General features: G+C 32.7%; 1 protein-coding gene across 1 annotated transcript; it reads right to left on the bottom strand.

Annotated features, from left to right (window-relative positions):
* Positions 1 to 14,553: 14,553 nt before the first annotated feature.
* LOC149786388 (putative peptidylglycine alpha-hydroxylating monooxygenase 1) lies at positions 14,554 to 24,646 on the bottom strand. Its single transcript, XM_089976807.1, has 12 exons — positions 24,469 to 24,646; positions 23,286 to 23,343; positions 22,442 to 22,529; positions 21,779 to 21,880; positions 21,252 to 21,331; positions 20,641 to 20,698; positions 19,957 to 20,021; positions 18,846 to 18,926; positions 17,837 to 17,916; positions 16,914 to 16,967; positions 15,854 to 15,903; positions 14,554 to 15,296 (listed from the first exon to the last, which is right to left on the bottom strand). The coding sequence occupies exons 1-12, from the start codon at positions 24,610 to 24,612 to the stop codon at positions 15,077 to 15,079; spliced, it is 1,080 nt and encodes a 359-aa protein (XP_089832933.1). The 5' UTR covers positions 24,613 to 24,646; the 3' UTR covers positions 14,554 to 15,076.
* Between the last annotated feature and the right edge of the window lie 749 nt (positions 24,647 to 25,395).

Genomic DNA, 25,395 nt, shown 5'->3' with positions numbered 1-25,395 from the left:
CATGGTTTTAGAGTTTACACCATTAGCTTCTATTCAGCACCAGTACTATGTGCGACACATAGGCATATATTTTACATAGTTAACAGTTGCACTTTACATACTGAAGGAAAGCCTGGTTTTGGTGGTGGTGGCTAGACATCCTACTCCTTTTGAGATTTTAAATTTGTATACTTTGCCTCTCATATCTACCTGGGTAAAAAAAGCCGCAAAAAAAAAAAAAGAAAACAAAAGTTGACGACTATCGATCGTAAAGGATGTTGCGCCAAACATTGTCATGTTTTGATAACATATACTCAGGCAAGACCATCAGTACTCCTAGCGATAGACTGAGTAAAAGAGCAAATGATCGAGTAAGAGCAATCTGTCAGGCTTACCGATGACAACAAAAATTGCTTAAGCGAAAAACTCTGGTCTCAAAATGTTTGCTTGTATCCACCGCGAGTAAGTTTATTTTCTGTCAACGTGCCAAGCCTAACTCTTCTGCAGTGACATCAATTTATGATTATTATTATTTCTATTATTATTATCATTATTATTATTATTATTATATCACCAGCTAAAGTGTGATAATGAAAGTCCGGATTATCAGAAGTTCATTACGATCTTTTGGAAGTGGGAATAGTGTTTAGAAAAAAGGAATTGCTGGTTAAAATGGTCCTATTAGTCATAAAATTCGATTTTGATTGTGTTTTGGAATCATTAAGGGGAAATATAATGTTGCAGCATCAGTGATGGGAACCTGTATGGAAAGCTGTGAAGTTTTCAGCACAAACGAACGGACTGGCACAAACTGTGTAGTAAATGCCAGGGGCTGCAAAGTTGTTTTCTTGAAAGTTTTTTGTTGTGTTTCAGACTCGATATTCGATGTAACCTGTGACAATTACCGAAATTTTATTTTACTTGTTAAAATTGAGACTGCAGTACTTTCTGTAAATGCAGCAATATTATTTTACAAATAGCGTTTGGCAGCATTTACAACATCTACTGGTGATAAAAGCGTATGTTATTTTTACAAGCCATAAACAGGCGTCTCTGACATAATGTCTTCGCATGATATGACATGATGACTTGATTCGTGTCACCATGAAGTGTTATTGAGAATGTGCAACAGTCATAGAGATATTATATTCCATGAGATGAAAATGAAGTAAGATTGACATACCAATATATTTAAAACTTTAAAAACTGTAATAAAAAAGTTAATAATGTTGTTGTTGTTTTGGATTTTGAATGGCGGCCAGATTAACTGGTGGAGTAAAACCCCAAATAATCCCAGTAAGAATCACCTACCCACGGGAAGGTACTTGCAAGCTTTCTCACATACCCACATTGACCGAGCGCCAGACTCGAACTCACGTGGACAGAAGTGAGATGTCAGTGATCGGTAAAGGCAAGCGCTTGCAACGACTCGACCATACGGGGCCTCCAACCCTTAATAATAATAATAATAATAATAATAATAATGTTGCTTTAGTTGCTAATTAGACGTCTAAAAACGCAGAATGCGTTTGTGCGATAAAATTTATAAATACAAAAATTATCGGGTAAGATATAGTTTTTAAAACGGTGTTAACAAAGTAATTTCTTCATGACAGGATTTTAAACATCTAATCCCAATGGTAAAACACTTTCTCAGAGTCAAATCTTGTTATGTATTCATCCAAGTACGAGTATAAGGAACGCACAAATACTAAATACTACTTCTTTATTAAACGCAGAATGTTTAATGACCAAGGAATGATGAAATTAATAAACATTCCCAGCTGAGAGGAATTTTCTATAATTTTGATAATAATTATCAAAACTGCTAATGAAGATATGTCAGGAGCAGACATATGTCTGTATCGATTACCTTTATGTCATATCAAGCTATCAATTAACGAGATGAAGGCATGGCTAAAATGGCAGCCGGTCTTAATAGGTCATTTTAAAACTACAAGTTTTGCACAAGCAACATTTAGTTCTCTGTTACTCATAGATACAAAGCAAGTGGGCCCGTGAGTCCAATCACAATATTATATTGCAAAACTAACAGATATGTTTCTAATTACTACTATAGATCTGCGGCAAAAACAGACGGATAATTAGCGACAAGAAGAGTAAATAATTTTCAGAGTTTATTTCAGAACCGTGACTTTGAAGGTGCCACTTTGGTACTACGTTATTAGTGTCTTAGTTAGGTTGAATTATGTCTATAACACTGAATAATTAATGTTTTATGCCGAAAATTTGAACCTTATGAAGTAAAGTTGATAAGACAGAGTTGCACCTGAACATTATATCAACATATGTCGGTAGTTGGTTGTGGTGGGTGAGGGTGCATTTATTGCTGATGTATGACTTTTGGGGCACTTAAATTATGCTACATAATTTATGAGAAACTTGAATATGATACTTAAGTTTGCCAGCCATTAATAGTGAGGTATTATGTTTACAATCAGCATCATTCATTATATTGTCCCAAGAAACAATGTAAATAGGAATTCAAAGGTCATCATGCACTAAAGATTCAGAACCTTGATAAGTTTCACATGTCAAACACGTTTTCCTTTCGTGTCACTATTGAAAACATAGGAAAGTCCCAAACTGACTAATTCTTAGAAAACAACGTGACTATACAGAACACCTTTTTAGCATTACAGTTTGTTTAGGTCATCTTTTTATTATACCGCTGTTTTCGCTCATATACGAGGCTTTGTTGTTCCTGATTACACCTTTTTCCAATAAGCTGTTTTGGAGGCATTTTTTCATCCCATTAGACTACGATGCAAAAAACGTACATATCTCCCAAATATAAAAATTACTTAACACAATATAGGAGAGAATGAAAAAGAGGGATAAGTATTAAAAAAAACCCATTAGTATGCGTGTTGCATATACTAATAATAATAATAATAATGATAATAATAATAATAATAATAATGATTATAATAATAATAATAATAATAATAATGATTATAATAATAATAATGTAATGAATAGCTACTTAAAGTATCGTGCACACACAAATGGAAAAAATAATCGCATGGTTTCTTGAACAAATTCTGTAACAGATTCAAAGATAGCCTAAATCTTGAAGTATCAGGATAGTGACCCAGGTTATTGTAGGTGATTCAGATTTAGACAAATGCCCAGACACATGCGTTTATGGAACCTCTTTGGTAAAACAAATTGTAAAAGACAAAATTCAATTAATATGTACTTTGATAAAATTACTATTAGTCAATGTCCAATTAATCTTTATGATTTATCACCGCCTCTCATCTGCCAGTTCAGCATGTTATAACCTGAGAATTAGATTTAATTAAAAACTATAAATTTGAGATTATAAATATCAAATGCGTCATTTATCAGTTGGACCATATCAATGTGGAACATGCTTTCCGTAACTGTAAGAACTGAACAATCATTTCCGGAATTCAGACAACTTATGACTTATGAAATCTGAACTACGCCTATTTAATACATATGGTTTTAGAAAATATTATATACTACATTCAAGAATTATAAATAATTGTACTTGTCTAACTAATTACTTAGTTATTAACCGTATAATTCTATCGTAATTATATAATTCTGCAGAAGCACCTGCAATGGCATCTAATTATTTTTCAGAGTTTTGTACGGATGATATAAAAGCGTTCTTTTTACTTTTAATTCAAACAAAAATGCATTCATTAAATAGGAGTACTGGGTGGCCGTTACCAATCACTACCATCTCAACCCTGTCCGTGTGGGTTCTAGTCTCTGATACAGCCAATGTGGGTATAACAACATCCAGTAAATATATTTGCAATGGATAAAACCTTTGTTACATCGTAGATATTTGCATTCGCAATCATAGTATCATATTGTTGTTGATGTTTTCATTACTGGATGACTGAATATGTAAAAATATGTTTACGAAAATTGAATATGAATTCAGAAGGGGAAGTGGAATAAATTATTGCTCGCCTAAGAACAAGAAGCGAGTTGTTTAGGTTAAAAACATTTTTTGAAAGGTACTATTGACCAACAGAAATAAATGATTTATTCAGTAGAGGGAAAATTGGGAGAATGCATGTAAAGTTAACGTTCGGCAGAGCTGTGAAAAGATCGACAAGATAGTTTCTTTATATATAGCAGACGTAGATTATAGATCAAAACATTACTTTACCGTTTAATTAATGGAATTTTGTTTTACTGTCGTTAATTGGATTAATATGTAAACCACTTTATTGAGAGTTATTTTCACAATATTTGGGCGCAAATTGTATCACGATATTTGGAACCCACCAAAGAAGATAAAAAAGTGTATTTCAGTCATTCCAATTATTCTGATCTAATGTTTATCGGATTCGCAAAATAATTAATATTGACTAATACGAAAATTTTATATTAATCAAAATAAGTCCGAAGCTATGATATACAAGTTTAACACAAAGTTTAAGTTTTTAGTTTAGTCTGACTGATCCAAATGGCAACTGATGGATCTAAATATGAGATAGTTGCTTAAAACCTACCATTATATAACAAAAATGCCAACTGTATGTCATTCAGCAACATTCAGTAGAGGTAACAGGGAACTTTAATGTCAGGACGAAAACGAAACGTTATTCCACTTAACGCTTGGATGCATTGTATGCATTGCAGAAAATGTTAGAAAATTGAAACAAAAAATATAATTTGCTGAAAATGCAATATGAAAAAGGTACAAAATGAAGGTATTTTGAATAGTGAATGTAGCGTCTCCTATATTTGCCAACTGTTCTCCAAAAGAAAAAGCTTCTAATCTGGCACAAGTATTTCATGTGACAATGGTGGAAACAAGTATACGGTTTGACGTTTCCCATTATTTTGATATATTACCATACATGCTGGAATGATATGCATGACTTCTTCTAGGGACATATCACTGAATGATGTAAACATGTTCTTGGCAAATGACCAGTTTTAGACATAAACAGAGGTTCTGTCCGTACGATGTTATAAATATATCTGTTTCAGGTCACACTGTTTACTAACTGTGGTGTGACGACCAGAATTTATGATAGGATGTTTAGTTCAAATATATTTGATTGCCATGGGCAATAAGTTCTCCAACTTAAGTACTACGCTTCTGTTGCATAAAATGCACGTTATATATATATATATATATATATATATATATATATATATATATATATATATATATATAGTAGTTTAATGAAACGCTTATAAGTAAAAGAGAAAATCAAAGCAAATTGTTTCGTTTCAGGATATAATGCGGACAGCTCTAAGGTGGCAGGGTCCAGTTTCGTAAATTGGCCCCTGGCAAATTTCTTAACTTAAGGCTATGGTGTGACTTTTTCAGCTATTATTGTTTAGTATTGATAGATATTGATATATTTGTGAACTAGGTGTTTTGGGCTTGTGTTGTTCTTGAAACTGATGTCAGGCATGTACACCTTCCATAGTTGCTCTGCAGTATGTTGATAGTGAAATACCAATAGTTGGCTAGGAAGAAGAGCTAGTCTCCCATAGCAGTAAACACGTGGGTTCAAGGCAACTAGAGTATCTCAAAAACGGCTTGGATGACAACTATTCTGAATTGCATCAAACTATTTAATAGACAATGTTTTTCAAAATTTTCATCCAAGGAAAGGGCTTGCGTTTGCACTGTGAGCACCACATGCTGTCAAAAATGGCATTTGGATGTGAAAAATGCAGGTATAAATAGGGGTTGGGGTGCATGATCCTCTTCTGCTGTGAACTGCCATTGACTTCTCTGGTCAAGTGAATAATATTCTTATGCTTTGTTTTAATATAGGTATCTAAAAATATGGACCTTTTTGACCTCACTTGTGTATTCGATTTTTTATGATTTTTTATACTAGGTCGCTGATTGCGGCATTAAATTTGTACATAAAAACTGGACCCTGCCCCCTAAACACTTTCCAGTTTAGATAATAAGAGAAACGAGACGAAGCGTGCAGAAGTTCCATTGTTCCAAAGAAAAGTATGCGATTAAAACTGTATATTTACTAGGTGCGTTGGATATTCCATGCTATCAATATTAGTATGTTGGGTTTTCGGTATCATTGAGATTAGACTGTTGTGTATTCATTGCTATCATTAAATTGTTGGGTTTTCTAAGCACTTTTACCCATTTCTAAAAGTACGTACGTACAGAAAGTTTAATAAGTCAAACTTTCATCATCACGCTTTGGCGAATTATTATATTCTCAGTCTCGCTTCCGATTGAAAGGGGCGAAAGAAATACGCCATTCATCCTCATGAACTATCGACAAATTAAAGGCAGTGTCTCTGCAAATGTGTTAATATAATCATGCGAACCAATAAACAGTAGGAACAATTTTGTGTCTGAAAAATATCAACAGTTAAGGCTGTATGAATTCAACAGTAATTGTGTGCAATGTTTTTACGTTTACAAGTGCAATGGATAATTAGTAAATATCGCAATTTATCCAGTTTACTGTCAGCGCTCCTTCCAGAGTCTGCGGTCAATGTAAAGAGACAGGAAATTTATTTTAAAAAATCCGATGTGTGTCACTTTATGACACTGACTGACAGCTAGAGATGCTTCCCATTTTAATGTACTTTAAATAAGATCACTTTATAATGATAGCAGTAGTAGTTGTGGAAGTAGTAATGATACTATTAATAGCAGTGGCAGTAGTAGAAGTGATAGTATTAGTAGTATTAATATTAGTAACAGTAGTGTTATTGGCAGTAGTGACAACAGTTGTAGTAGTATTGGTAATAGTAGTATCAGTTGTAGTAGTAGTAGTAGTAATAGTAGTAGTAGTAGTAGTAGTAATAGTAGTGGTAGTAGTAGTGATAGTAGTAATATCAGTAGTAGTAGTGTTGGTGGTAATAGTAGCAATAGTAGTAGTAGTAGAGGTAATAGTAGTGACAGTATGGTAATGATACTGAAGACCATGTTAATTTTGTCAATTTAAGAAACGCTCCATAGATTTTCCTCAGACATCTTACAAGCTGAAATCATCATTAATCAAGTATATTCTCTGTCATGTCTCTTCATCAAATTATTTATATTCAGTCAAAATGTATATATTTCTCTTGTACATTAGCAATTAATTATAATCAGTTAATGTCACAAATGTCTTTTATGTACATTTCACCCTGACTGATCGTTAAAAGAAATGTGTCAGTGCATGTTTTGCAAAAGGTGCTTATTTGTTCCATGCAAACCTACTGAATTAATATTTAATTCTCGAATGAAAGCATAGTTTCACACCTTTAATCATCCAATGGTGACAACATCAACCACAAGACGATAATATGATTGTATGCAAAAAAAAAGCAAGTACCTGCTGTATAAGAATGATTTTAGCCGAATGGAAGTGTAGCTACTGGATATATTTTTGTTTAATTAAATGAAATAAAACATTTTTCATCATCCCTGAAAACATGAAAGCCTAGTCAAATATCATTGCAGGTGCCTACCCACAATTAAATAACAAAGATTGTATTATATGGTTAATGACTAAGTCATTATTTCCACTAATACAATTATTTATAAATTTTGCATGCAGTATATAATATTTGCTCTCCTCACATATTATTATTATTATTATTATTATATAGTAGTAGTAATAATAATAATAGTAGCAGTATTATCACTATTATTATATCTAACGCCACTATTAATGTATTTTACTCATGCTTCTCCCCCACTTCTTTCTCTTGTACTTTTTTAAGTGAATTTAGCTAATTTAGCGAATTTCATGTCCAGTCCCTATGTTTTTTTTTAAATATGAAAATCATATCTCCAAATTATTCTATTATAAATGTGTAATTAGCAAAAACAATGATCTGGAACAAATAGCTTAATATAATTATCTTATAAAAACCGTGCCAAACGAACCTCTGTTACGCGTAAAACGGATCCTATACAGTAGTCAAATTGGGATTTTCCCATATGACACGCAAGGACAGTGTGTTTGACAAGTACAAATTGACAAGGTTCCGAATCTTTCGTTCGTGTTGACCATCAAATTTCTATATAACATTTTTATTGGTGAAAATAATGCCTCAGTACTATCAAACTCGTATATCATATTCAGATTGTTTAAAATTATGTAATATCCTTTTAGTGCCCAAAGATCATACCTAAACACTAAATTAGTTTTCCACCACCATTACGACCAGTTATGAACAGATGTTGACAATTTTTTAAGCAACTATATCGCATCAACTTTACTTCCTAAAGTTTAAATGTTCGGTACAAAAGCATCAGCGTTTCGGTGTCAAGGAAAAGCAGCTAGGGATCTTTCAATTAAAGTCATTAACAAAATAATACCAAGATCACACCTGCAACGCAAATCTCCTTTATATACACTTTTAAAAATATTTCCTCTTATTGGCACTAAATAACCACGTGACAGATTGTCGCAGTGGCATTTAAAAGAGAACGAAATCTAGTTAATTTTGCTGTGTAATCTACTATGATGGGACTTGCAGAACCACTCGCATGTACTTTGTATGTAAGAGTAATAGTATACTCAGTTTTTGTTTGTGCAAAATTGGTTACTTGAAAATGACATTTAAAGTCGGGTTGATATTTTAGAAATGCCTATAACTAGTTGATTGATTCCTTGATATAGTATTATGGTAACTGTGGCACATACATGCATTATAAAAAAAATTTAGTAGGATTCAAACCGGGAAATTTTTACATAAGTTGGACCGGACACGAAATCTTTCAAAGTCTTAATTATGCTGACCGACTATAATTTTATAATTTATCCGGAAATATAATTTTGTCATATTCTATGTATGCTGCACTATGCATATTCAGTCCATTAAATGACATATTTTGAATGTTCTATTTTGGCATATCTCTTCTAATAATATTGGGCTCTCAGAAATACTATTAACAATGAGATTAGGCATTTAATATCCTGTCATGAAGAAATACTATTTTCAAAACAACACTAAAAAAAAGGTCAAATAAGCAAAATCTATTCCGATCAGACTTCCAAGATGATTATGCTTAGGGTTTGGGTTTTGAGTTATGGGTCTGTTTAATGGTAGGATTAGGGTTAGGGTCAGACGTTTGACTGGAATATATTTCGTTAATCTGACCTTAGACCCTCTTCAGACCGCTCTTGCCAATAACTGATATTTCAAAAAAATTGAGAAAATTATGACTAGACAGGATGGCATAACACAGTTGGACAGACAGACGAACAAAATGAACAGGGTTGGTATGAGATTATAGTGAAGACACTAAGAATGATAACGAAAATGCGATGTTTATTTATTTATGATTAAATATAGAAAATCCTACACCCAATCTCGTGAGCATAAATTCCAACATTTGATGTTTTAACACAATGATGCGCACTGAGTTAAACAACTGATAACGAAAAATAATACTGTTCCCAAATGGAACGGTTTGCAAAGTAATTTAAAACGAATAGTCAACAATAATGGATGAATTGAAATTAAACAAATTAAGCACAACAATAAACAATGATTAATCATTCAAACAGTTTGATTACTTTTTCACTCCGCTAATGACGGCTATTCTTTCAGGGATAGATTAGTTCCACACAAGTAATGGTAATAATAATGTTTACTCAAATAGTGATAAAAAATATTCACTCAAATAGTGATAAACGAATTTCACTTAAATAGTGATAAACGAATTTCACTCAAATAGTGATAAATGAATTTCACTCAAATACTAATAAATAAATTTCACTCAAATAGTAATAAATGAATTTCACTTAAATAGTGATAAATTATTTTCAGAAAAATTGGAACATATATCTTTTGGCGTCCCGTTCACGGCCACAAGATAATCATCAGCCCCATCGTTCTGCCGGATGGTTAAGGAGCCACAACGAATGGTCCGCCCCGACCCAGTCTGCCTAAAGATCCGGAGAACCCTTTTGATCCTTGCAGACCCGTTGGTCCCGAAGCTTGGGACCAACGTCACCACCGACAGCAGCACACCGGGTATGTACGAACCCAAATTTAGCACACGGCTAAAACAACACATTCAACAATGTCCAAGCGCAGAACGGATACAGGATGGCTCTATACACGTCATAGCGCTGTCAGTATCACTACATCACTCCTTTCAGGACCGCTTCGATGGCCTAGTGGTTAGAGCGTCCGCCTCGGATGCGAGAGGTCGTGGGTTCGATCCCCGGCCGAGTCATACCAAAGACTTCTAAAAATGGTACTAACAGAGGCCTCGCTTGACGAACAGCATTAAGAGGTTAGTGTTAGGACTGGTCGGCCTTGTGTCAGAATAATGTGACTGGGTGGGACATCATGCTACATGTCTGCGCTAGGCATCACTATAAACTGCCACACTGCAGATATCGTAGCGATATGACTGAAATTTGTTTAAAGCTACGTTAAAAATCCAAATCACACACACACACACACACACACACACACACTCCTTTCAGCTGAAAATAATACGTCTAATACGTGTAATATATGTGACACCGTTATGTATAACGAGCAAAGACGTACGTGCCGCATGCGCGTGAGTGGAACTGATTATTTTATAAACATCATATCATCGGGACTACTATATAGTTTTATCATAATAATTGGATAAATATGTGAACATGTATCAGACGAGAATCTTACAGAACTTGAAGTAAAATTCTCTCGTTCCTTATACGTGCAACATTAATGTGAATACATTTCTTGTCTTCAACTGATACACTGGCAAAACTGAAAACATACATCCAATAACATTGCATTATATGACACAAGTCGGATTATATAAAACTCAGAGTAATACTAGAATAAAACAATTATATCCTATAATACTGACAGGAAAATACAATTTTACATTTCACATACTTCTACAACCGGAGATATTGGGACAAAAAGTGGACTTTTCGTAATGTGAAATTAGATCCTGCTACAAGCGTATAAGGTTTCTGGCTATGTTGCAATGCGCGGCCCGTGAGTTCAATGCATACTGGTTTTCTCATTGTACACTCTTTGCTCTTGCAGCATGGAGGGAACCCAACTCACTCCATTGAAATAATGTATCATAATGAGAAATCACCCTTAGGTAACGCTGCAAGCAAAAACGAACCATAATACATGCACAATACATAAGCAATGTACATAATTCCGTGACACAGACAACCGGGTAGATATATCGGTAAAGAATGAAAGAAATATCGTAAAATGGACAGAATCTGGAACACACATATTGAAGCAAAAATTACCACTGACAGACGGACAAGGGACATGAGCAATAGCAGTGTCTATGCAAAGGTACCGATATCCTGACGCGAACCAATAAAAGGGAGAATTAATTTTGTATTGAAAACATATCTGTAGTTAAAGTGGTACTTACTCAACGATACTTGTGTGTAATTTGTAGCGTTTACAAGTGCAGTGGATGGTCCGTAAATGGCATAATTTATTCAATTTAATGTCAGCATTGATTTCAGAGCCTCTGGTGAATGTCATATTATGGATTTTACTGTCGCTTTATGACATTTAACGGCATTTGTGATAGCTACAGATACCGCACAGTTTAATGTCCTTTAGACTTGTTCACTACTCCTTTAGAAAATAAACTTGCCATGCGATAAATATAATCTTGAATGTGATCTGATTTCAGATGAAATTTATGTAACTCTTCGAAGAATTTCAATCTTTTTATTGTCTAGGCTCAAAAAGGTAGTCGTGAATCTCATTTCATTCATTTCATTTGAAATAAGCACTCATATACGACCCTATACATGTATATTCACATGTTAAACTTTCAAACGCTATTGGTTTAATTTTAACTACAGTTGCGAATTAAAAAGTTTGAAAGTTTATGTGATTGAATTTGTACAGATGCATACACGTGTAGAAGATCATATGATAAGTGTATCCTAAGAGGTTTAATTAGTCAATGGATTGTTATTCTTATTCTTATTCTTATTATTAGCAATATTATTAGTAGTACTAGCAAAAGAATGGTGTTCAAAAGAAGGCCTTCAAGTTTGATTTTATGCAGGAGAGGGGTATTCATTTTTCACAGGAACAATGAAATGGGGCTCCATTCGGAAAAAAAGGCAGGGCTAAGACAAATATTTCTGTTTTTACGGTTTGATAAAACTATAAAACATTTATTGTGTCTTTGTTATATATGTAGACTTTAAAAAAAAATATTTCCTCAGTCAATGTGGTGATAATACTAAACAATAACTAAGCTTTCAAATTTAATATACGCTGTCAATTTTTATCAGATACCATTGAAAGCTGTAATCATTCATGAGTAAATATTACACTGTAGTCTTTTATCCTTAAACGAATTTATATTCAGTCTTAAGGTACATATTTTTCCGTTTACACTGGCATTTATTTATATCAAGTTATGTCAAAAAATGTCTTTTATGCATATTTGCCTTTGGAGTTTAAAATTATATCTTCATCCTGAATGAGAGTTAGACATTATTTTGGCTAATGTATTGCAACGAAAACAATTTCATTAAGCATGAAAATCACTTTATTTTAATTAATGAATTATAAAGAACTATTAACATATATTTATTCTATTCTGACACTGAAAATCGATCCATAATGAATTGCATTTCAATATCCAGATAAAGGTTTGAACTTTGTTCGATTAAACGATTGTCAAGTGAATAGTATCAAAGTTATATTTTAAGCACATATAAAATATTTGAGCAACGTTTGTCTCGACTTAAGTCCATTATATGTGTTGGTGCGTGCGTGGATGCTCCAGGCACGTTCCGAAAGGCATAAACAAAACTAGTGCCTCCTTGAAAACAACTAATATTAGAGTTATCAGAAGCAAAAATATAAAAAATAACAACCATTATACACCTTGGGAGAAACCTCATGTACATATACGTTGAACCACAGGTGTACATAACATAATCATCTTATATATTCGCTACAACGTGGCAAGAAAAGAAAAAAAACAACGGACCTCTGCACAGTACTGGTAACTGTTCACCTCAGTTGTTTTCATAGCTTCGTGTACTGAGATTTAGTCTATTTTACATTTCATTCTAAGTGTTAACGGCGCTAACACGCATATATAAACAATTACATTTTTTTAAAATTCGGGACAAATGTATTTCACTTTCTTCGGTTTGAGCAGGTATGTTTGCTAATCTTCTCATTTCTAGATCTTCTCTATGATACATTATAAAACTGTATACTTCACAGCAACATGTTGGTCTGTGATTCTTCTATGTCAAAGGTGATTAAAATACGCACGCAGTACATATTAGAGAAATCAAAATTTTGGCGTTAGGGTTGCGTATATATATATATACATATATATATATATATATATATATATATATATATATATATATATATATATATATATATATATATATATATATATATATATATATATATGTGTGTGTGTGTGTGTGTGTGTGTGTGTGTGTGTCTTTTGCGAGTTCTCTTCTGAAAATAAGCACCACTGTAAAAACTTCTGAACCATTCATCACTTCAGAAAATCAACCTCCACCCTCAGCAATAATTTTGTACCCATGACTCTTCCTCGTAGGCACATGCAGAAACCTCTGTTTCATATTTGCGACCCTAATATTATGCATATATTAATTCACATTTATCCCTCCTTCCACGTCAAGCTAGCTATTAATCTGTTACACATTCATCCCTCCTTCCACGTCAAGCTAGCTATTAATCTGTTACACATTCATACCTCCTTCCACGTCATGCTAGCTATTAATCTGTTACACATTTATCCCTCCTTCCACGTCAAGATAGCTATTAATCTGTTACACATTCATCCCTCCTTCCACGTCATGCTAGCTATTAATCTGCATTCCAGCTTTATATGATGGTATCAAATTAGCCTGACATTAGCAAAACCGTATGTATGAAAAATATGCTAATAAAGCTTGTCAAGCACATATGTGTCAATTTAGTAACACAAACATTTCTACGTGCTCATGTTCGAGCCGAATTTTATTCACAAAGGAAAAAACTCAAGTGAGATAAAATTCTGTATATATTCTCATTTCCTCTATTTCCAGGTCAACATTACCTATTCGTGATGAAGGTTCAAATCCTGATTGTAAGCATGTATCTTAATAGTACATCCTAAATTCGGAACGCCTTTTGACGTTGTCGTATCGCGCTCGTAATATCATTGAGTTTCCATCGTGCGATACGTACAAATCTCAGCAACAATTATAATATGCATATAATAATAATAATAATAATATATATATATATATATATATATATATATATATATATATATATATATATATATATATATATATATATATATATATACGTAAGTATTGTGTAATATAAGACGCGCTTCGACTAGGAAACAACCAGTAAGAATGTTTATGTTAATGCATGTATTTTCGCAACTTTTGTCCGCTGAAAACGAATATTTCCTGATTGTTTTTGACACAAATGACACTATTGGATATGATTGAAGCTCCCATTTGATTGTCGCTGAAGATATTTGTTAGTGCAATGACTGAATGTGGCTGAGGCAATTTACACTGGCTACGCACATATCCATCACATAAAGAAGGAAAAACAATATTTAAGAAAAGAAATCTTTATTTTTAAGATATGTACATCGTGAAGTAAATAAACTAAAAGCTCATCTATACTTATTATATCTAGTTTATGTTTTTCATCACAAACCACTGCAAACTTATCACGTATTTACTTGGATTTCTGCAGCTAAATATGTCCGGATGTTCCGTCTAAGGTACAAATAAATGTAAGACTAAAATATCCATAATGATATATACTAAAAGAGAATGACACATTTGACAAAATATGGTTTTCTTAATATACAATGTCCACATATGAGTACAGCCATGTATTCCTTTTAATTTCAAATGGAGTCTGGTAAAGGCAGTCATTGACTGACAATTTCAAATGAAGCATTTTGATAAAGGTATGTTATGTCATCTATGCATTCCTCATTCAGCGATTTCAGAACAAGGCACTCTGTCAAATATATTGGGCAGTGGTTTATAGAAACTTTTTTATCCACAAATTCATTTATCTTTTTCTTTAACATTGTTAACATATGATTATGTACACATTCTCATAATCACATTGCAAATCTGTTGACATTTTCCGGTGATGCTTTACTATCCGCCTCATGTTGCAAGCCACAAAGTACACCCCCTTGATCATGTCCATCATCTGAACACCACACTTTGTCTTGCGCGTTACTGCTATATTTGATGGCCTCAGGAAATGAATCTATTTCTTTTGCATCATACTTGAAGGTTAATATTAGATTGCACATTTCGTCAGCTCCTCCTGTTCTGTTAAGAAGAATATAAATAGTCAGCATTGGCGATATAGCAAATGACATTAAGCAGTGTGAAATGACAGAGAGCTTATAATGATTATTTATATCTTAAATCGCAATCTACACCGAAAATGTTTCAAATCTAATTTCCTAAAATATCCTGCTACCTTCAAAATACTAAAGGAAAGAAACAAAACCTTTCCCATAACCAGCATTGTAAAGCAATCGGCTTCTTTCACTATAAACCTATCTTTAGACGGTAAAACAATATGTTAAATTTAATCACACTGAAAAACAACAGATTCAACAAACAATGATATGCCTGTAGATACATGTAATCAGGTTAAGCACGATAATTCGTGAATGCGAGTTTTTCCAGATGCTTTTAATGTCTTTTGATATTTGCAAGCGTTTTTGTCTCTTTCGCGTCTTCAGAAATGAATTTAAAGATCAGATCCTTAGAGAACATGAATCTACATAATAATGACTGATAGAAATAATTAATTTTTGCCAGTTTATGAATTAAAGACTTTAGAAGAAAAGATTCAGAGTTTTCATTGGTCATCTTACCCGAATAGGACTTTGTTAGGCGCAATGTTTCTGTATGAACATCTAACAGCCTGTCAAATAATAATAATAATAATAATACTGCGTACAAAATTAGACAATTAGAAGAGTCCCGTCACAATCGAATAGAAGAATACAAAATGGACCCTAAGACTAGTACATCATGTTTATAAAAAACATTTAGACCACACACACAAAACAGAAGAGGTCCTTTTCAAGTTATCATTTAACTTAACTTTTCTACCAAACTCACTTAAGTAACTCTATTTTTTCCATCCCATATGTTTATTCTTAACCGGTCAGTAGATTGGTAGACAAAAATGTTGATTCAGTTTAGAAGCTTTACATAACGTTAATCAATTCCAAATAAATAAGTGCCCTATTTAAATTTTCCTACAAGCAATTTGTAATATAGTTGACTGAAAAATATGTTTGCCTCCAGCAACTCTCCTTTTCTGACACTGTTGGTATCTTTCTACATGATGTGTGGAAATGAAGAGCATGGACATAATTCCGAAACCATTTTCCTCATTGGTGTCCTCGTACAAGGTAAACGTAATTAGGTCGCAATAACCTGTATCTGTAATCTTCGTACATAGTAAGTCATTTTCCAATATTACATATATTTTTTTCTTTGTTTTGATGTTAGTTCTTATTAAATACCAGTTTTCTTGATCGTGAATATATCATCCTTTTCTTTTCATTTTTGGATGCAGCGATTTTGACTAACTTTCAATTAAACACACAATATTAGCCGGCACCGCATCCACTGCCTTTACACCCATTTGACCAGAAACGGTAGTAAAATCCGGTAATTGATTTTTCCATATTATTCTTTATTCATTAAAGCAAATATCGATTATATTGATCATTGTCAAGGCCTACTGAGTATTTGCCATGGTAATGTCAACAAATTAATTATGGTGATCTGATTCCAGACTAAAATAAAATCTGCACACCTTCCCGACTCATCAGTGCATTGATTCCCTTATATATCCATCACACTTGTTGTGTTTAATTCGTTTTATGAAATTAACTCTCATTTCGTTTTATCGAAACTTACCAGAATGTCACCAGGTCTAATCTCGATCGGTTCTCCCTCAATTTGGACAGTGTCCTGCAATAGCGCCCAAAAGTATTAATTACAACCTGTTACCTAGCCTGTGTAACAATTACTTAGACCGGATAAACTAGTATCATGTGAGGCAGAAAATACAAATTGTTAGTCTATTACAACAGAAAGGAATAATTTATATATCTCTTTGCCCTGCTTATTTGGCAATACGTTTAAATAATGCTTGGGTTCGTTATACATAATTTAAGACTTTATGTTATTTTTATAACTGTTTCTAATGACGGTCGTAGCCAAGCGAAGGTCGTTCTTGTGTAGTGCGTACTCGACTGTTAAGCTTCATGATTTCGTGGCCACGCAAAATATGAAGCCCAATTCTTATTAAAGAGTGATGTATTTCTAAAGACATTCCATCCTTTAATATCATGAAATTTAGTCTTCTGTATATGTAAATGTTATATAAGCTTCGCAACTGCCGTCGGTGCAGAGCACAGTCAATTTACAAGCTGTGTGACTGTTATGTCCTTTTATAATTGACAAAATGTGGTTACTCAAACGCTCCTTTATAAGTTAATAACGCGAATTGATAACTATTAGTACCGTACAATTGCTGCCCTATATTTATTTAGACTGCATAGACTGAATATTATAAAACTAAAGAATTTTTTTTTAACTTAAATAAATTTTCAAAATGTTCAGATTCCACCTATATAACATTTTTTTTAAATAAATATAATTAAAATTGGAGGTAATGTCATGAAAACTGTTCGTTTTGAATCGACTATTAAATCTTAGCTGTTTTAATATATTTCCAGTATATATTTCACGAAATCTGAACACAGGTTAAATATTGCATATACATTCTTCAAGTTCTTCACCCTATGAACGTAGTCGTTGCAAGAAGGCTAACTTACGTGACTTCTTTCTTTGGGATTTTCCATCGTGATTAAGATTTTGGTGTTGTTTTTCACTATGTATCCCTCTATTAGTTGACCTGAATAATTAAAGCGAAGATTAGATATTGTGGAATACAGAGCTATTTTTTTAATCATGGCCATGTACAGTAGGACTGCCTGCAAATGCATTGATTAACTGAGGTGGTATTATTAATAGAAACAAATGAGATGCTATTTTACTTCATAATTATATCATCACGTTTTAAATTTTCTTAACTTATTTTCTCCACTAAGACATCGTCGTGTAAGCTATAATAGGCACACCAATCATTTAGCAAAGTTTTTTTTCCCCAGATGTTCCAGATGGTCGCTTTCATGATACAAGACAGACGTGAACTTTTCACGTTGTAAATAAACTGCGACTATGAACAAACTAACACATTGTACATTATAAGGAACACATTTAAAAAATACACAGAATAAACCGGTTTTGTTTTCTTTCCGCCCAACGTTGTTGTTCAATCCAAAAGAGCACTGGGATAAAAAAAAAACACGCAAGATAGCATCACTGTTAATACGTTTAACAACGGACAGAAGCAATTTTGACTAGTACTAGGCGAGAGAACACTGAATTATCTACCATACAAATGTTAAGTCTATATGAGAAATTAGTATAATATCCAGCTGTTTAGAGACACCCTTTTTCTATGAACCGTTAAACTAAATTCAATTATTTGATAAGTAGAGAAATATTTGATCTCTGAAATACATGTTACTACTTCGAGAACTCAAAACAAATCTTAGCAATCCACGGTTTTGTTTTGGCCGGCAATCCTAAATAACGGTTAAGAAGAAATCTTAATTTCCAATATATGCATCATAATGTAAGTGAATACGAACAAATAACAATTAAAAAAGCATAAAACACCAATGAGCCAGGACACGTTAATTCTAAAGCTTTCTTGGGTAATGCTCAAATATTAGAAAACTTTGTAACATATTTCGATGCATTAAATATCCCACTTACCATAGTTGTGTGTATGGACAAAATATTCATACACATATACTGGAACACTTTCCCACTTGTAACTTACTTCTGCCTTAAAATCTGAAAATAAATTAGAACTTAATTATCCGTTTGCACGTAAGAGGATAACAGAAGAATAGTCTACAAACAATTTGCCGAAGTTTTCAAAAACGTACATGTCAAAATAAAACCTCCTCACTAAATCAATTAGAGAAAATAACATTATTATAAACATTCTTTGGAAAAGTGAATTTGTTTTAGTGGTTTCTTTCAATTTCACTGATCATCTTGATTCTCCTTGAATCAGTAATATGGACGAATTCAAGATACATTAACTCTCAAACAAAATTACTTGTTATGCCCTTCCACAATTGTTTTCCTGATTCTCACCTCAATCAAATGCAAATGAAGTGGTCAGTGACTGAACAAATGAGAAAAATTCACGTAAGTGCAATAATAATGAATGTAATAATAATAATATTAATAATATTATATATAACCCATTCATCAAATAGTTTATATTTGTTGCAGTTCTTTGATGACATAATCATGAAAATCATATTAAAAAGCCGATAAAATAATTACGTACTTATCATACAATGAAAACAAATTCAGTGATCGACACTATATATTCGACAACACACAAGACTTTAATTATTCAAGACGTTATCGAAAGTAATAAAGACTAATTATTGAAATCAAACGAAGGGTCCAAACATCGTATTGCTTCCGAACTTGAATGTATTGGATTGTGATTAGGAAGAGGTTTGCCATAGTTAGTTGTCAATGTAGAAAGATATATAAATCTATATCTAAAGAAACACTTTCTCAATCTCTTCTAAACACTGTAGCAATCAAATCAGTGTCACGTACTTATTAACTGTATACATCATTCGAAATAAAATTGTATTTCTATACATATACTTGCTTTGTAATGGATAATATAAATACAAAATATAAAAATTACAACTAGAGTAGATTGAAAACATCGCTTTTTTATATATCATAGAGAGCTCTGTAATTATATATGTCATAAAGTTGAGTTCAGCGTCGAATACACGGTATTTATAAACAAGGACTTTGCTCATTTATGACGTTAAAAACCACTTACCTTCTGAAAATGCCGGGATATATCCAGAGGAGTAGAGAATGACTTTTTGATAGGAATACTTTTGGCTGACATAAAATACAGATGAGGAGAATGCAAATATATTGTCACCATTGTGTGAAAGCTAAATTATATTACATGTATAAAGGAGAATTAAAATTTTATAACCACTGTGTAGAAACATCTTTTATTATATGTGCGTAAAGGCGGACGTATCTTTGCTACTTCACAAAAGTCTTTGTTTGTATTACTTTGCTGTAGATTTTCCCTTCAGTTTTAATCATTACAATTATTGATTTCAGTTAATTTTAAAGAGGGTCAACTTGGCATTCTATAATAGAAAGAATTCACGACAAAAACATAATTAGTAGTAAATAAAGTTTTATCTTTCCTTTTGTGAGCTTAAATTTCTAATACCTGCTAATATTTAATGTCAAAGGAAAACAAAACTACAAAAATCAAATATTTTCAAACAAAATACACAATTTTTATAAAATGCGTAGATTACTTTTTGCACCCATAAGCACAAAATCATAACTGCTTCGTTTACTTTCTCATATTTTAAAACTGTGAGAAAACATTAATATTTTGCCATTCCCGTGTAATTCATTTTCAACAAATTCAAAAACATACTTATCGATTCTTTTAAATACCGAATTCTCTTTCAATGTTTAAAGGAATACATACCTCTTCTCAGTCATAAAAAGTGTTACATTGGCTGGGTTGCTTTTCAAAGCGCTAGGATCTGTAACAGATGAAACTTTATTAAAAGACTGAAAGATTGTTTTGTTGCTACACTTGAATATACGAGAAAAGTATTTGCGATGATCATGAAACCATTCTAGATACAGCAATATAGATGTTATGGACTCCTGTTAGATCTTGCAAGGTGACCAACATAAAATGCATGCTTCAAAGACTATTATCAGAATCATAAAGTCTCAAACATTTCCATTCTTTGAAGATAAAAGGTACAATTAGACTCGAAACTTGAGTGCAATTGTTTTGAATGTTGTCATAAAATTCTGTACAATAGTAACAATAAACATTTGTCAGCAATGATTTGAAGAATAAATTTGAACGAGAGTATGGTTTCTGGAACTTAAGACCTAAATTAGTCTTAAAGTCGGTATTATTATTCAACATTATATTACATGCAATCATGTGTCTGCTCTACATAAGCCTAATTTACTTTAAACATTCGTAATTTTTGTATACATTAAAATATTTATCATTAAATAAAATTATGTTATTTAAATTTGAATCCCAACAATTAAGAAAGTTTGTAAGGTTTTTACCTGGTACTGCTTGTTTGAAATGTGCCTCAATGATGACATAGTTCATTTTAACATCCTTTCCTAAATGGATACCGATATCTGTAAATAAAAAAAAATCCTCGAATTTCTAGTTCACACAAGATAGTAAAAGAATCTTTCAAACAAGAACGTAATACTGACAAACTGCAAAGTATTGGCAATAATTATAATGCTGTAAACGGAAAGCGTATTTTAGAAACCCTTTTTCTTGTTTAATATATCAACACATTACAATGATAACAAGTTTTGTGCCCCTTCTCTCTAATTTAGTCTGTTTTCATTAATTTTGTTTTAGCAAATGAAGTATTTGCATCTTAATGATATTCATACATAAAGTAAAGACCGTTAGTGATGTTATAATAAATATTTTACAAAAAGAGCGTTTGGTTTTACTTTGCCAATATATTTTGTGTCAAACGGTTAAAATAGTACCGTTGAATAATAATGAAAGTAATATGAAAAACGTTGTGAAACAAAAAAAAAAGACATTTTATATAGTATACGCATCTTGGGGGAACATAGTGTCATTGTGACCTTTGGAATATCCATCCCAGCCTCCAGATGCAATTGACCTTCCGGAGCAAATGTTACCATGATTGCTCTTGCAATCCCTAATTAGGACAATTAAAGCATCATGATTTACATATTTTAAACAAATAAGTACCAATAATGTTTACGTCCATCTTTAGTAAGAAAAAAATCATTTGCCTACTTTTCTTCTCGGCCTGAATTTTCTTGTTTTTTTAATTTTATGACAATTGGAACATATTATGGCTTATAGTGGGAAATGACAAAAGCAATATTCATTCACATGTTTACACGTAGTAAGTTCATACCGTATCAGCCATTGTTTATGTTTTCTATTACACTCCATTTATTTTGATAAGACACTCTGAGTCCTAGTAAAAACATTTAAAAGGCAATCATAACAAAAGCCACAAAATATTACATAGCACACCAATCAGACAAAAGAAGAAATATCTGAAAGACCCTCTCTTGTTACCGCAAAATTTGAATATTTCAGTACTTGGCATTACAGATATATCATGACATAAAAGCACAATTCACAGAAGTAACGTACGTGGAATATGCTTCCATCATTCTGCACATTGCTTCCTTCTTATCTCTAAACGTTTGCAAAGTTTGTATGAAAGAAACAAAAATGTTCTTACCACAAAGTCTGATGAGTTTTGTATTCTTCGCAAAATGCAACAGAAAGATGATGAATTATTTCCTTGATGACGTCAATTCTAAAACCAACTGAAATTATAGATTACTTAACTTTAAGTTTATGATTCATCTCAAAATCAAATTTAACAAATTTCAATGTTCCTAAAGAAATTTAACATAATTCAAACGCATTAATTTAAGGCAAGTTTTATCCATAGGTAGTTATGTTTACTGCAACAGACACGTCATCAAAATGTTTAAATAAAAACTATGTAATAACCCACACTCAAAGTATGTTTATTTACAATACTCTTCCAACATATTCGAAGTGAAAACCTGATTTTGACAGAATCAACTGCAGAGTCGTAACGATTTTCACTTATCAAGTAAAAGTCATACAAAGATTTAGTAAAAAGTGTTTTTAATAATCGCCGCCATATGATCTCATCTTACTTGCATGTTCCTGGGCGTTAATAAGCGCAGTCAAACAAGTGTGTGCACATATAGTGTTTAAATGAATGATCAATTCTATTTTAGGTTTGATAAGAAGCACAAAATGTAAAAGGTGGCGAAGTTACCTTATGCAAAGTGTTTTTCGAAATTTTCGCCAAATGATGCCTGTTCTTGAGCGTTAATAAGTGTAATAAAACAAGTCTGCACATGTAGTGTTTAACAGAATGATCAATGTTATTTTAGGATTGATAAGAAAGAATAAAAATAAACCGTGTCGAATTCACCTTGCTCAGAAAATGTGGGACTAACAGAGCTTAAAAAAATGTGGGCAGCAGATAAATTGATCAAACTTTGGTAACTAGAAATTGAAAATCTTTTCAAAAGTTAACTTACCAACATTTGAGAACTCTAAATCTGTGACAGGTACTGCCATGCATTTATATGAGTCAGGCTAATAAATAAGAAAATGAATGTTAATCAATGATTCAGTATCAACACAGAAAAAATACATTACAATAATAGCTCTGTATATGCACGGGTGGTCATGGCTGTACTGACTACGTTGTTAATTTAGTAGTGGAGGTATTTGTGTTTACAGTTTCTTGAAGTGATGATGCTATTCGGGGCGATTATTGTTCTAGTAAAACGGTATTAGTACATTGATTGTACCATCTGGTGTGTGTTTGTGTGTGTCTGTGTGTGTCTCTGTGCGTGTGTGTGTGTGTGTGTGTGTGTGTGTGTGTGTATGATTAGGATTTTTAACTTAGCTTTAACAATTTTTCAATCATATCGCTACGATGTCTGCAGTGTGGCAGTTTATAGTGATGTCTAATACTGGGCATCATGCCGCAGACATGTAGCATGATGTCCCACCCAGTCACATTATCTTTACACCAGGTCCACTAGTCCTAACACTAACCTCTCAATGGTGAGCACCAAGCGATGCAGTTGTTAGTACCATTTTTGTAAGTCTTGGTATGACTCGGCCGAGGATCGAACCCACGACCTCCTTTTTCCCAGGCGAATGCTCTAAATACTAGGCCACCGGAGCGGTGTACCATCTGAAGCGATAGTAGTGACAATGAATAATGTAGGAGACAGGCTGAAGAGAAGGAGGAGAGAGAGAGAGAGACTACTGTGTAAAAGAGAAAGGAGTGAACCTCGCTTCACTAGCACCAATGGAACATACTAAAGGTTAATGTTCGCAGAAACCGAACCAGTGAACCTGACAGTGTGTATTCTAAGGTTGTAATTTATCGATGTTGGTTTCTTTTATACTTGTATTTTTGATCATATCAACATTGTGAAAGACAGTGAATGGTTAAAGCATTTTGAAAAGCATTTATTCTAAATTTCTCTTGTCTACATACAACAAATGAAAAAATTAAATATGCAAAACTCTAGTACCGTCGATCATAAGATTATTGAGCCATTGAATATTTAAATATTCACCAATCGCAAAGTAAATGTGGCGTACAATGCTTGCGCTTTACGCATGGTGTTGATCATTGTATATAATCATGGTAATATTCCTCCCCGCGAGAAAATAACCAGATTTACAGTAATTCAGACTTACCTTATCTACCTGAATGTTCGGCATCTGGATTAGTGTTTTACTGGTGATTTCAGAAGTTACCTTGAGTGGGATTGAGTAAATACATAGTACTAGTAAGAGGATTATCAATGTATACAAACTGACGTCGACTGTCTTCCAACCCATGGTTTCTTTAGAATCTGTTCAGATAATGTCTGTTTCCTTATATACAGTGGGTGACATCAACACGCGTTTAGAAGACTGTCAACTTGACGATGACAAATTAGTTGCGGTTTCACATTTTCTTACTACAGTCGGGTCAACATATTTAGTACTAGTTGAATTATCTCTAATTCACAACAGTTCTTGGTAAATACTGATAGGTTCGCTTTGCGTATTTAATAGAGGAAAAAAAATACATTTGTATAAATTGTTTATACTGAGCCGAAAGAATGAATGCTAAATATTATGTTTAAAAGCTTAAAGATTTGTAAGTTGTAAAATCAAAATACGTGGTTATATGACAATTATATACATGTTCTTATTGATAAGAAAATAAATTAAGCGCGTTGCAATTTAGGCTGTTGTTATCATGTCGAGTCTTAAATTTACTATCTTTGTGTCGAACAGCATGGTCACACAATTGTGTCACCACCAGCAACATAATATGACTTGAGTATTGATTTCATATGTTCTATGTTATTCCCTTTGTTCTCTAAACGTAGCTTACGTGATGATAACACTGGACAACAAATTTTTACAAAAGTCATGTTACTGAAATAAAATTAGTCAATTCTTATCAATTTTTATGTGCTGAACACGAATATGACAGTCAAATTGCAAAATTGGCTCTAGTTTTTTTGTAATCTGCAAGAAATTAATGTTTACATAACGAAATGCATTCCAATAGTAAAAGGTCAACTGTAATAGCCTACCTATAAAAAATCAAGTCATTGACTACATCTTAGA

This window comes from Sinohyriopsis cumingii, chromosome 12, assembly GCF_028554795.1.
Source record: "Sinohyriopsis cumingii isolate HCF-2022 chromosome 12, ASM2855479v2, whole genome shotgun sequence".
Taxonomy (NCBI): Eukaryota; Metazoa; Mollusca; class Bivalvia; order Unionida; family Unionidae; genus Sinohyriopsis; species Sinohyriopsis cumingii.
Note: the sequence above shows the minus strand (reverse complement) of the source record. Positions and strands in the feature narration are given on the sequence as shown.

What these genes read in the sequence shown, in the direction of transcription:
- LOC149786388 (XM_089976807.1), bottom strand. Translation starts at nt 24,612, where the DNA reads ATGGGTTGGAAGACAGTCGACGTCAGTTTGTATACATTGATAATCCTC. An exon ending in TATCCCGGCATTTTCAGAAG is followed by an intron (nt 18,927 to 19,956) that starts GTAAGTGGTTTT and finishes ATTTATTTTCAG; the next exon opens with ATTTTAAGGCAGAAGTAAGT. An exon ending in CCTAACAAAGTCCTATTCGG is followed by an intron (nt 15,297 to 15,853) that starts GTAAGATGACCA and finishes TCTTCTTAACAG; the next exon opens with AACAGGAGGAGCTGACGAAA.